This window comes from Hyla sarda, chromosome 4, assembly GCF_029499605.1.
Source record: "Hyla sarda isolate aHylSar1 chromosome 4, aHylSar1.hap1, whole genome shotgun sequence".
Taxonomy (NCBI): domain Eukaryota; kingdom Metazoa; phylum Chordata; class Amphibia; order Anura; family Hylidae; genus Hyla; species Hyla sarda.
This window is the reverse complement of record NC_079192.1, coordinates 193009548-193023120: the sequence shown is the minus strand read 5'-3', so window position 1 is coordinate 193023120 and position 13573 is coordinate 193009548. Positions and strand designations below refer to the sequence as shown.

At 43.2% G+C, this 13573-nt stretch overlaps 1 protein-coding gene across 1 annotated transcript in view; it reads left to right on the top strand.

The window, feature by feature from the left end:
- The window catches only part of EXOC4 (exocyst complex component 4), a 471200-nt gene that overhangs the window by 347638 nt on the left and 109989 nt on the right, over window positions 1-13573 (top strand). The window contains 1 exon segment of the mRNA XM_056573178.1: window positions 9197-9352. Coding sequence (XP_056429153.1) covers window positions 9197-9352 — 156 coding nt within the window.

Here is a 13573-nt window from a genome sequence, read left to right as displayed (position 1 = left end):
TACCAAAAGTTAAAAAATTATGGTAGAGAGACACAACCAGAAGGCAGTCTGGTTCCTTAGCCAAACAATATGAAGACAAATGAACACAAACATGTTTTTTCTATGATACAACAGATTTTCCTTATAGAATATGTTGTGCACTTGCATTATGCCACTGGTATTTTTCTTGGATGATGGTAAGTTAAACACTAAAATTGTAGCTGTTACAGAATGCAGAGGAATTTTAAAATATGAAAGATATCTGTTCCTACCAGTAAAACAGATTTCCACCAATCATACTCTACCTCAACATAGACTTAAAGGGGTATTCCAGGAATTTGTTTTATTTGACTATGCTACAGGGGCTGTAAAGTTAGTGTAGTTCATAATATAGTGTCTGTACCTGTGTGTGACGGTTTTCTCACAATTCTTCTGTGATTATTGCCAGTATTTCCCAGGGTGCAGTGCATCGAGACCTGACATAACTAGTCAGGTGATCAGAGGGGGCCTGTCCTGCTTCAATTTTGCAACAGCTGTAGGCCCTCTGATTAGAAAACACTGGGGTTTATTTACTAAGAGTGGAGTGTAGTTTTCTTTGTGGGTTTTGATTTCCGACAGGTATTTTCCCAAGGTATTTACTTAGGTTTCCCTACATTTTGCACTTTTCCCTACATTTTTTTTTACAACTGTTCTGATCTGTAGGGTTTTCCTCCACATCCACCACATTTTCTGTGGAGACCATAGTAAATATGTTGGGATTTTTCAAAAAGGTCGGGACCACGCCCACTTTATCCCGTGGCGATGTCCCCTTTTCGTTTTTTTCTTGTAAAATGGAGTTTTTTTTTGGTTGCAAATTGTGTTGCAAGGGACGTGCGACACAATTTGGGCACAGAATCCGACAAAAAAAGAGTCTGGATCACATTAGTAAATAAACCCCACTGTGTTTCAATGGGTGGGGTGGCAGAATTTGTGGGAGGAAGGAAAGTGATCTCAAAATTTCAAGCATGGAACTGTGGGATGTGTAGTTTAGAGAACAAAATCCAACAGGAAATACCAAGTTCTGGCAGGTATGTGCTAAAATCACCTTATGGTGTCTAACCCCTTGCTTTTTTATGTTGAATTTTATTGGCTATTAAGGTTAAACCAGTTTTCTTTCTGCCTTGGTAGTAAGATAAAGGATAGGTTACAGAAGGCTTTGTCTTTGTTGCTGGGATCTGTGAATTAATTAGCTGATAATAGATGTTGGAGGAACAATTAACCTAATTATACCGGATAAGCTCTATTCCACAAGCAGATTTTTTTCGGTCAGATGGTCTGTGTAATTATATTGAATTTTCGTTATTATACAAGTTACAAAGTAGATTTCCAAGTGTTTCCTGGTGGCATTGCTTCAGTGAGAGTCTTTGCTTTATCATCCTTACCAGCATTCACCCGTTAATGATTATATATTAAGCTATAACTATATATTGCTGGTGTTGTTTACTGCTAATTGGACTATTCACTAACCTATGGGGCAAACACTGTTACTGATAGCTATTAGCTGCATTAGCTGTGGGTACTCTTAATGATTGCAAATGACCACTACACTCTCTTAGGTTTTTATGAACTTGTTTTTTATAGGTGCCCAGTTATTGAACATAGTTTAATTTAGACTATGTTCGCATTTGTTTCTGTCTGTTATTTGTTTTTGTTTGTTTTATTTCTTTTAATTCCTAATGTAATTATTGTAGAGTCACCTGTTTGTACTTTTTATGTATTCTATTTTTAGTGTTCAGCAGGCAACAGCAATTACAAAATGACTGTAAAATACTTAAAGGGGTACTCCGGTGGTCAACGTGTTTTTCCGCTTTTGATTTACCCTTTTTTTTTGTTTCATTTCTATTCTTGTTGTTTGGCCTACTCTATTTCCGTTATTTGTTGTCTTTTTATCCCCCACTTTGTTTTCCTATCTTTTGCTTCTATTTCCTGTTTCTTGCTGTGCTGAAAACTACAAATCCCAGCATGCCACATGCATTGCTGGTTTGGGGTGGCTCCTTTTTTTTTTTTGTTTGTTTGTTCCGCCCTTAACCCATCCTACTATTTTCCCGTGTCGGCCCCCTTATACACAGCACACTAATATAATCAGCCTTGGTTGGGATACACTGTCATACACACACAAATGGGACTACAACTCCCAGCATGTGTCATTCAGGAGTTTTTAGTCTGTGGTATAACACCAGCATGCTGCCTCTGTAGTCTCCTGGGGGTTGTAGTTCACCACACCTCTGTAGGGCATACACCAGTGTTTCCCAACCAGGGTGCCTCCAGGTGTTGCAAAACTACAACTCCCAGCATGCCCTGACAGCCTTTGGGCATGCTAGGAGTTGTAGTTTTGCAACAGCTGGAGGCACACTGGTTGGGAAACACTGGTGTAACATGATGTGTATGCTGAATAGGCTAGAACAGTGTTTCCCAACCAGTGTACCTCCAGCTGTTGCAAATCTACAACTCCCAGCATGCCCAAAGTCTGTCAGGGCATGCTGGTAGTTGTAGTTTTGCAACTACTGGAGGCACACATGTTTGGAAACACTAGCATACACACACACACAACAGGGACTACAACTCCCAGCATGTGTCATTCAGGAGTCCCCCCCCCCCCTCCCCCTTCACATATAGGGGGAGATTTATCAAAACCTGTGCAGAGGAAAACTTGCCCAGTTGCCCATAGCAACCAATCAGCTTGCTGCTTTCATTTTTATGAAGGCCTGTGAAAAATGAAAGAAGCAATCTGATTGGTTGCTATGGGCAACTGGGCAAGTTTTCCTCTGCACAGGTTTTGATAAATCTCCCCCATAGAGATCATTCCCAGTATGAGATTTCTTCCCCTGCAGTCCATACATCCCCAGCCCGTGCACCTTCTCATCCTCCCCTTCAGATAACACTTATCTTCTCTGTGTGGTCCTTCTCCTGTGCAGACCTGCGTCCTTAGAATACAGAGCAGGGGGAGGGGAAGTGAGGAGCTGTGTACTCAGCTGGATGAGATGAGGGGGCGTGGCTTATTCCCCTCATGCAGACAGAGGGAAAAAAAAAAAAGCTGTGACATCTTGTCCACAACAGACTCAGAACTGTGGACAACAGTAAAAGAAAACCCTATGAACTACAGAACTTCCAAAACTTCCAACAAACAGGTAAGAAAAACACACACATGCTGACAAAACATATAACACATGTATATTGCAAAAAAAACTAAACTTACAAAGAAGATGCCATATAGTCAAAAAAATTTACCACCGGAGTACCCCTTTAAGAGTACCGTACTTTCATTTTAAGATTATTTTTTTTTAAACCTGCTTGGTTTTGTTAGAGTAACCCCTTTAGAGATGTGATAATGTGATTTTAGTGCACTTACTACTGTCATTGACCCTATGAGAGTCCTCTCTGTGGTACACAGCCATTTCTCATTCTCTTCATTTCAGGGGGCAAGATCAGAGCTGGGCCATTTGCCAGTAGTACACACGCATACACACACACACCACTCACACTATTCTGGCTATTCACAGCAATGCATATATTTCTCTCTGCTATACCATGATAGAGGGCTGGTGTAAGTTCATTGGCCTGAACAGGCTACCCTGAGCTGGGGTGATGATTTGCAAAGTACACTACTTAGATAGCATGTAGTAGGTAGTGTTGAGCAGCATAGGCCATATTCGAATTCGCGAATATATGGACGAATATTCGTCATATATTCGCGAATATTCGCATATTCGCTATATTCCCGTTTTATTTTCGCATATGCGAACATTCGCGTATGCGAAAATTAACATATGTGAATATTATCATATACACAATTAGCATACGCAAAAATTCGCATATGCGAAAATTAGCATATGCTAATTTTCGCATATGCGAATTTTTGCACGCCAGTCTCACACAGTAGTATTACAGCCTTCTTTACACCACACAAGCTGGAAGCAGAGAGGGGTGATCACTGTGATGTGTACTGTGAAAAAAAAAAAAAAAAAAAAAAACGAATATTCGTAATTACGAATATATAGCGCTATATTCGCGAAATTCGCGAATATGCGATATTCGCGAATAATATTCGAATTGCGAATATTCGTGAGCAACACTAGTGGTAGGGGTCATTGATAGACTAGCTTTGAATGTGCTATGTGAGCAGAAAGGAACGAAACAGCAGCCGCAGAACTGCTGCGGAGAAGCCTGCAGACTAAAGGAATGGGGGAGAGGGAAGATTACAATTCTGCACTGTGCGCAAACAACTGTAGATGCACTGGTATTTACCTAAGTGACTGTAGCTTTGAGCTTTATGGGTAGTGAGAGATAAAAGGAAAGCCTTAATTTACCTTTCATGAAGAGTGTGGATCACCTTTAGCAAACAGACTGGCTCAGCTTTCAGGTACGCAGTCCAGGCTTTCTCAGACTCTCTCCCACTCTCCTGCACATAGCACATGCTAAACTCCATCCCCACTTACTTTATTTTGTTTTCCTCTATCTGCTACTAGAGACACATTACCACTAACAACGTACAGTGGACAGCAAATTACAGGGAAGATAGATACACATTGACCAAGACTTTAGATACATTTTTGTAGGGTAAAGAATAATTTTAGATATATGATGTTATATACAAATATGCTAAGAATCACATAGGCTATCACATGGAGAGAAGTTGTTTGAAATAACAGTAAAAATTTGAAAAGTTGGTAAAATGTGCCCATATGAACATACTGTAACAGTGTAACCAAAGCTTCAAATAATGATAAAACTTGTCCTCCCAAACTTACAGAATAATCCTTAGTGCATGGGATGTTATATACATGTAATTATCCATGTTCATCTAATTCACAATACACAATTAACAATAATGTTTGGTGTTTCAGATAACTTTCTAAACAATTTGCTTTGAGTATTAAACCCCCTGTTTTATTAAGTTAGGCTCCATTCTTGGTTCTTTTTAGTCATCCACCAATATCTGATAGGATAGCAGCTGGCTTGTCAGGCAAAATGAGAAACTGCCAAGCCCCCTGTGATCAGCTGAATTGCAACGTGTTGTCTCATGCGGCACATGAAGCCAAAAAAAGCTCTAGATGACACTAATCCATATTGCCAAAGAATGCTGAACTTCCAGGGGCTATGTGCTGCAGACACTGTTGGATAGTTGTTAGGGTCGAAAGAAAACTGTACCTTTCCTGGAAGTGATGTTGGACAAACTTGCAACTTTTTATTTTTCAGCCTCCTTGTCAGTTGTCTGAGAAATAATACAATCTTCCCAACCACAATTACGCGGGGGGCAAATATCGGTCCACATCGTCCTACGTAATAGGGCCAAAGATCAGTCAACAAATTTCCAAGCTCTTTTTGTCAGCTTATCAGGTAACTTTGGCCCGCTAAAAAAACATAACTGGGAACACATCTCCCCATGTTATAGGGAATGTCCAATAGCCACAAAGTGCCGCAAAAATGCTCCAGCGATAGTTTGTGTGGTCATTCCTGCCTAACGCTTTAGCAGTCTGATAGGCTGGTGCCTAGTGCTCATTCACTCGGTAGCTTGGGCCATCTATTACGGTTATTACCGCTATCCAGTGGTGTCTGCAGCACTTATCAGCTAATACAACTACAAGATTCCCTATAAAACAAGTGGAAGCTCAAAAGTCAAAACAACCATAGACTGCTTTTGGCAGCTTCCTTTTTGCATTTCATCCGTGAGGAGCAGAGCACTTGAGTACTAAAATGCCTAAACTCCGAACTTCCTCTTCTTGTCCTCCTTTCTTTTCGATCTTTGTATGCACTGTATTATCCTGTTAACTTTTGTTCTGTTATCTCTACTCTGCCCTTTCATTGCTTTAATTAGCTGATGTGTATCCTCTGTGGATATGTGTGCATGTGAGCTTACATTCGAAGAGGATGACACAAAATAAGATAAGATCTAGTTCTCACAAAAGCTTTGTGCGCTGCCTGGGAACACAAATTCTTGCAATGTTAGGTGATGTTAGTAGTGCAGATAGAAGACGTTGTGTTCTATGTATGCGTAGCAGAACCCAGTAAGAAATTTTCAGATGAGGTAAACTGAAGATACACTGATGTTGAGTCCTTTACAAAGTTTTAAAAATGCCTAAACCCAGAAAATATAATAATAATGTAAACAATGAATACAAAATATATGTATACATACTTTCTTTTCCTGCATTGAGGACATCATGTCCATCCACTTGTCTGGTGCACTGTGCTCAGTAATTGTGTGCCATATATGCTAGGTTTTCCAGTGAGTCTTGGTTGCTGTTTTGATACACCTCACCCTTGCTGCTGACTTAGTATGTGGGTTGTTAAGCTTCATTCACATCTGTGTTAGTGGCTCAAGGCTTTCATCACAGGCTCCGTTCAGCGCCAGAAAATGGAGCTGGCCGGTCTTTTGCATGATGAACTCTTATCAGGGCCCGAAGGACCCCACTGACTTTAAACCCTTAACGACCACGGATGTAAATGTACGTCCTGGTTTGGCGGGACTTCCCACACCAGGACGTACATTTACATCCTGTGTATGACCGCAAGCATCGGAACGGTGCTCGCGTCATACACGGCAGGTTCCGGCTGCTAGCAGCAGCCGGGGACACGCCGGTAATGGCTGACATCCGCGATTGCGCCGATGTCCGCCATTAACCCCTCAGATGCCGTGATCAATACAGATCACGGCATCTGCAGCAGTACGGTACTTTGAATGAATGATCGGATTGCCCGCAGCGCTGCCGCGGCGATCCAATCATCCAGCATGGCGGCTGTAGGTCCCCTGACCTGGCTCCGGCCGTCTCCCGGGGTCTTCTGCTCTGGTCTGAAATCGAGCAGACCAGAGCAGAAGATCACTGATAATACTGATCGGTGCTATGTCCTTTGCATAGCACTGGACAGTATTAGCAATCAAATGATTGCTATAGATAGTCCCCTATGGGGACATAATAAGTGTAAAAAACAAAGTTGAAAAATAAAAAGTAAAAAAAAAAGTGAAAAATCCCCTTCCCCCCCCAAAAAAAAATTGTCAGTTTTTCCCCATTTTACGCCCAAAAAGCGTAATTTTTTTAATAAACATATTTGGTATTGCCACGTGCGTAAATCTTCGAACTATCAAAATATAATGTTAATTATCCCGTACGTTGAATGGTGTAAACGTAAAAAATAAAAAAAAGTCCAAAAATGCTCCTTTTTTGTCACATTTTATAAAAAAATATTTATTTAAACGTTTTATATTTGCAAATGTGGTATCGATAAAAAGTACAGATGACGGCGCAAAAATGAGCCTTCATACCACCCTATATATGGAAAAATTAAAAAGTTATAGGTGGTCAAAATAGGGCGATTTTAGATTACTAATTTTGTACAAAAAGTTTTAGACTTTTTTTAAGCGGTACAAAAATATGAAAGTATCTAGCCATGAGTATCATTTTAATCGTATTGACCCACAGAATAAAGAACACATGTCATTTTTCCCGTAAAGTGTACAGTGTGAAAACATACCCCTCCAAAATGTGCAAAATTGTGGTTTTCATTTAAATTTCCTCCCTGGGTTCGCCGTACATTTTATGGTAAAATGAGAGGTTTCATTACAAAGAACAGTTGGTCATGCAAAAAAAAAAGCCCTTATATGGGTCTGTAGATGTAAATATAAAAGAGTTATGGATTTTAGAAGGCGAGGAGGAAAAAACAAAAACGCAAAAATAAAATTGGCCTGGTCCTTAAAGCGTACCCGTCAGATCCAACAAAATACATTTTTTTTTTAAATATATTACTCAGTACCTAATCCTGACCATGGACATCAAATTTTTATGTGTCTAGCACCTTTATTAATTTTTTTTATTACAATTTTAATTTAGCTCTCTAGTCTGAATTCCTCTCAAAGGATGGGGGCGTGGCCTCACTGTGCAGGTCTCCGCCCCCTCCCTCAGTATGCTGTCTGCTCACATCTCCCCTAGCATTAGCAAACCTAAACTCTCAGCTTGTCCTCACTGAAAGGGGCAGGACACAAACTGACAGTGGGAGGATTTTTCCTCCAGCTGTGAGCCCTGCGCTTTCAGCTGTCAATCAAGGAAATGTGTCCATGACGCATGGACACAGCAGGACTAGTATGTGTCCAGACAGGCAGGGGGGGGGCAGTTGTTTGACTGGCTTTTTCAGTATTAAATACTGAAAATTTTCTAATGAAAGCAAATGCAAAACCTATTGGTTTTGCATGCTTTACAACATATCAAAAGTTTTTGTATCTGACAGTGCCCATTTAAGGTTAAAATGGGCTTGGTCCTTAAGGGGTTAAAGGGGTATTGCATGAATTTGTTTTATTTGACTATGCTACAGGGGCTGTAAAGTTAGTGTAGTTCATAATATAGTGTCTGTACCTGTGTATGACTGTTTTCTTACAATTCTTATCTTAGGATTTTCACCCCAATATTTATTTTTAACAGCATACAAAATGACTTTTGTTTTTCCCAGGTTGCAATGCGGTCGAGACCTGACTCACTAGTCAGCTGATGACAGGGAGCCTGTCTGCTTCAATGGGTGGAGGGATAACTTGGTGGGAGAGAGATCAGTCTGCAACTAATGCAACAGCTGTAGGCATCCTGATTGAAAACCACAGGTCTTTTGAATGGATGCAGCTCATTTATGTTTCAATGGGTGGGGTGGTTGATGTGTGGGATGGAGGAAAATGGAATTATGGGATTTGTAGGCAAAGAAGGAAACTCAAACAGGAAATACTAGTTCACAAAAAGCTAGCCACAGTATTATGGTAATCTCACAACATACCCATTTAGCCCCAAGACAATCGCAGATCCTTCCTAAGCATGTCCATTACTGTCTGCCAGGTACATACTAAATAACCCCTAGATAACCCCTTTAACGGAGTATGCCAGGTTTCCATCTGATGTCTGTCATTTCATGGATTTTACCTGGAATAAAAATGATGCATGCCGCAGGGTTTTGTTTCAGGTTTTTAAACAGATTCTGTGACGGTAGCTGAACAGAGCCTCCAACACAGATGTAAATCTAGCCTCATCTTTTTACAAAAAGAAAGCTACAAGTCAAGGTAACCAAGCCCACTACTTCTTGTTCTGACAGTTGTTTGCTGCTTATTATTACATATGAGTTATGCCATTGATGCCAGTGTAAAACATGACCATGACATATCATTTTCATTTAAAACTACAATACATTTTTGTCTTTTCCCTCCTAGGAGTATTGTTCAATCTGATGAAAAATTGGTGATCAGTGCTTCCTGGGCCAAGGATGATGACATTACACGGCTTTTAAAGTCACTTCCCAACTGGTTGAATATGACTCAGCCTAAGCAGTTGAGACCGAAAAGAGATGATGAGGAAGATTTTATACGGTAACTTAAATGACTGTTTTTACACAGCACATTGCTATATAGTGACGTACACATAAAAAATGTATGTAAATGTGTCATCCCCATAATAGTATCTACCCAGAGAATACATTTCTCAAAATAAACACAATAAGAAGAAAAACATTTTTTATAAATCAAACTTATACAATGCATACCTCAAAAATGCCACCATCTTCCTTCAATTTACCATTAATAACCCCGCCCTCCCGTCTTACTGACGGCGGCCAATCAGAAGTCTCGCAGTGGCACCAGAAGCGATAGTGATTGGCCGGCTGGATTGTCCGTCGGGGGGGAGCGCGGAGCTTCTGGAAGATTTTTGCCTCCCTGTCAGTTTCGTCAGAATGTCGTCAGATTGCGGCCTGTCTGTATACTTGTCAATAAACTACATTGATATTGAGACTTCCGGTTCCGGCGCCATGCTGTGAGGACGTGCAGGGAGCCCGCTCCTCTACCTTCTCCTACTATACCCGCAAATTTCACCTGCCTCATTCTAACGCTGAACACCAGTGTCCGCCCGGGGTATATGGACAGATACTTGATCCCGATGGGCAACCATAAAGACAAGAAACAGTCCAAAAATAAAGGTGAGCCGCGCTCGGGGAGTCGGTGCGGAAGATCAAGCATGGCCTCCTCCCCTGCATCCAGCAGAGCGCCCTCTCCCTCGCTCTCCACGTGTAGTGGGCTTAATGGGGATGATCGGTTAGAGCTTGCAGGGATCGACTATGAGACCCTGGCTGCTGCGGTGGCCGAGAAGATAGTGCCCAAGGTTAAGGAATCGATAGTGGCCGCAATACAGACTACCCTCTTAGACCTGCAAACTACTGTGTCGCAACATGGCGCACGTATGGCGGCGGTAGAAGACCGTGTGCAGGCATTCGAGACCACTGAGGCTGCCTCTCACACACGACTCTCTTCGTTGGAAGCTGAATGCAAGCGTCTGGGGGATAAGGTGGAAGACTTAGAAAACAGATCCCGCAGAAATAACTTGCGAATAGTGGGGATACCTGAATCAGTACCGGCTGTAGATCTCATCCATGTGTGCGAATTCATGTTACCAAAATTACTGGGCCTGCCCCGACCATGCAAGGTTGAGCGGGCGCACCGCTTGGGCCCGGATCTCAGAGAGGGCCGGGACTCTGGACGGCACCTGGGGTCGCAACAGCGTATTAGACCGCGCCAGGTCATCACTAGGTATCTGGATTTCCAGGACAAGACCGCAGTTCTTCGGGCGTTTAAGAGAAGAAACACTGACTTGACCCTGGACGGAGCAAAGCTTCTAATATTTGGCGACTTCTCTGCAGACGTTAGCCGCAAGCGGAAATTATATTCCCCTCTTTGCTCGTCCCTGCATCGGCGGGGTATCAGATTCACTCTTCAATACCCGGCTATCCTACGAGTTTTCTTTCCCGACGGCCATTCTGCGATCTACAGCTCACCGGAGGAAGCTTCTGCGCAGTTGGAGGTTCTTCTCCGCAACGACACCGGCGGCTCTCCTTCTCATCAGCGGAGGCAGCGGGAGGGGGTTGGAATCGCTCCCCCTCTGGATCGTCGCCCGGATCCCACAGTGGTTTCTTCTCCCCAGCAGGGTTCACCTTCACAAGAGCGCCCCCCTCTAGACAGGAGGGACAGATGGAACTCCGAGAACCCATCGTGAACATTGTATAGACTTGAGCTGCATCCTCAGGTACCTCTTTTCCTGTCTATATGTTATCCCTGTTTACTACATGTGTCCACCTGGCAAATCGACATAACACTCGAAGGTGCCCCGGTAATCTGGGAGTCTTTCTCCTCCTGCTGAATCGGACTCTGTGGACTTGGTGCCATTCTAGGCCGTGAAACCAGAAAATCCCTATGGACTTTCTCTTATTTTGATTCCATCAGAGACTCTGACTGTAACACTGACTGTGCACCAGATATATGATCTAGTCATGGCCCTAGACAGGACTTTTGTTGTTCATGTTTTATTATTATTTTTCAGTATCCACCATGTCCTGACATCATGATATGTGGGGGTTCACTTGAATATGTTGGAGGTTCTGTTTTTAATATACGGGGTAGATTAAGGAGACTACCGGCCCTACTGGGTGGGGAAGTTGGAGACTCGGGAGGGGAGGAGGGTGGGGGGCTGGGAACAGGATCTTTGTATTGGAGAGGGGGTGGGAAAGTAGGGATCCTCTAGCACCTCTTCAAGTTCTCTTTTTCTGGGCTATGAGAGGGTGGGGGCCTGGAGAATTCCGGCAGTTAGGGAAGTAGTGGGGAAGATTGCTTTGCGGAGGGGGGGTAAATATGGGGAGGGAACGAAAGGGGAAGGGAAAGGGTGGGGGAGGGAGGGGGGGGAAATAAACAAATACGGTAGTTCAGTAATGTTGAGGTTCTTCCTTAGGTTAGAAGGGGAATACTTAGGAAGGGGGGGTGGATTGGTCATAGTATACCCATCTTTCCCAGTTACCGGGTTTTTAGCCCTGCTACTAAGACACGGTCTCGAGTCTCCTCAGATACCTCACTCTTCGGTTAGCTGATTATTGGTTCACCTTTGGGCATTGGGATACTTGTATGACTTGTTATTTTCACTCGAGAGTCCCCGGGCTCTTTACTATAATCTTGGCGGACATACTCACATTTCTATCTAGTCACTCAGGGGGAGGAGGGGGGGGGCTCCCTTGTTGGCTTGGCATATCCTTAGGTAGTGGTAAAGGGAAGTCCCTAGAGCAGTGGATAAGTGGTCCCCTAGGTAGGGATATCCAGCTCGGAGTAGGGGTGGGATTGTGTTTCATTCCTAAAGAGTATTTGGAAGTTCCTCTTTAGTCCCAACTAGAGGTATACACGACTCATATCCTTGGTCTATTTCTTAGCAAGTCCTTTCTATGAGGTTGGTGTCGTGGAATGTGAAAGGGTTGAGATCCCCTCGCAAGAGAAGCCTAGTTTTGAGACATCTTAAAAAACTTTCACCTGATATAGCATTACTCCAAGAAACTCACCTTGATTTAGCCGATTTCTCTCGCATGAAAAAATGGTGGGTAGGGAGGGTAGAGGGTTCGGCGGCTGTAGCGAGAAAAGCCGGAGTCTTAATACTATTTAATAGGAACTTTACCTGTGACATTCTTAATGTAGTTTCTGATGACAGAGGACGTTTTTGCGCAGTTCACGTAAAGACGGCCTCTGACGAATTCTCCTTGGTTAATATTTATGGTCCCAATGACGGACAGGACCAGTTCTTGACTGACGTAACAGGGCGACTAGCTCCTCTTTCTCCTTCTCAACGAGTGATAATGGGCGACTTCAACATGGTAATGAATGGGACGGAAGACAGACGTTCCAATAGGACCTTGGGACCGGTTCCTAGGCGAGCAGACGGCCTCCTGGGCCCGTGGACCTTGAGTTTAGGACTGACGGACATTTGGAGAGCGAGAAATCCCGATGGACGAGACTATTCCCATTACTCTCATTCTCATGACTCTTGGTCGAGAATCGATTACTGTTTCTTATCGGACTCTCTTGTACTAAAGACCGAGGACATTTCACTGACTGACATGGTGATCTCTGACCACTCTCCCTTATTATTGCAGCTACAGGACTCGGTCCCTCGTGGATCTGACTTCCTGTGGCGCTTTCCTTCCAGCTTGGCAAGAGATGAGCATTTTCATTCACTCCTGAAAAGTTGGTGGGGGGAATACGCTGCGGATAACGCGGCACATGTAACCAATCCCCAACTGTTTTGGGATGCTGCTAAGGCAGTATTACGAGGGAGAATCCTGGCATACACGACCTCCCTAAAATGTAAAATAGCTACACAACTTAAATCTCTCGGCTCTGCTCTTCAGAGGGCCTATACCGACTTTGTTGCCGGGCCGACTGAGACCACGAAAAAACTCTGGATGTCAGCCAAGGCATCTTATGATGGCTGGTTAGAGCGGCGAGACGACCTCAAAAGATCCAATTTTGAAGCTTCTCTCTTTCGGTTCGGCAACAAACCGGGTCGTCTATTGGCACGCTTTGCTAAGGGTGCCCTCCCGGTGAGTAACATATCTGCCCTGAAAGATACTAGAGGTGTTACCCACAGGGATCCCAAAATAATTAATGGTATCTTAGCTAGCTATTTCGCAGACATCTACTCAGCGCCAACTGTCCCCATGGCAGACCCCACACAATGGCTCTCACACTCATCTCTTCCCTCATTGACATCGGAGGAAAGGGAAATGTTAG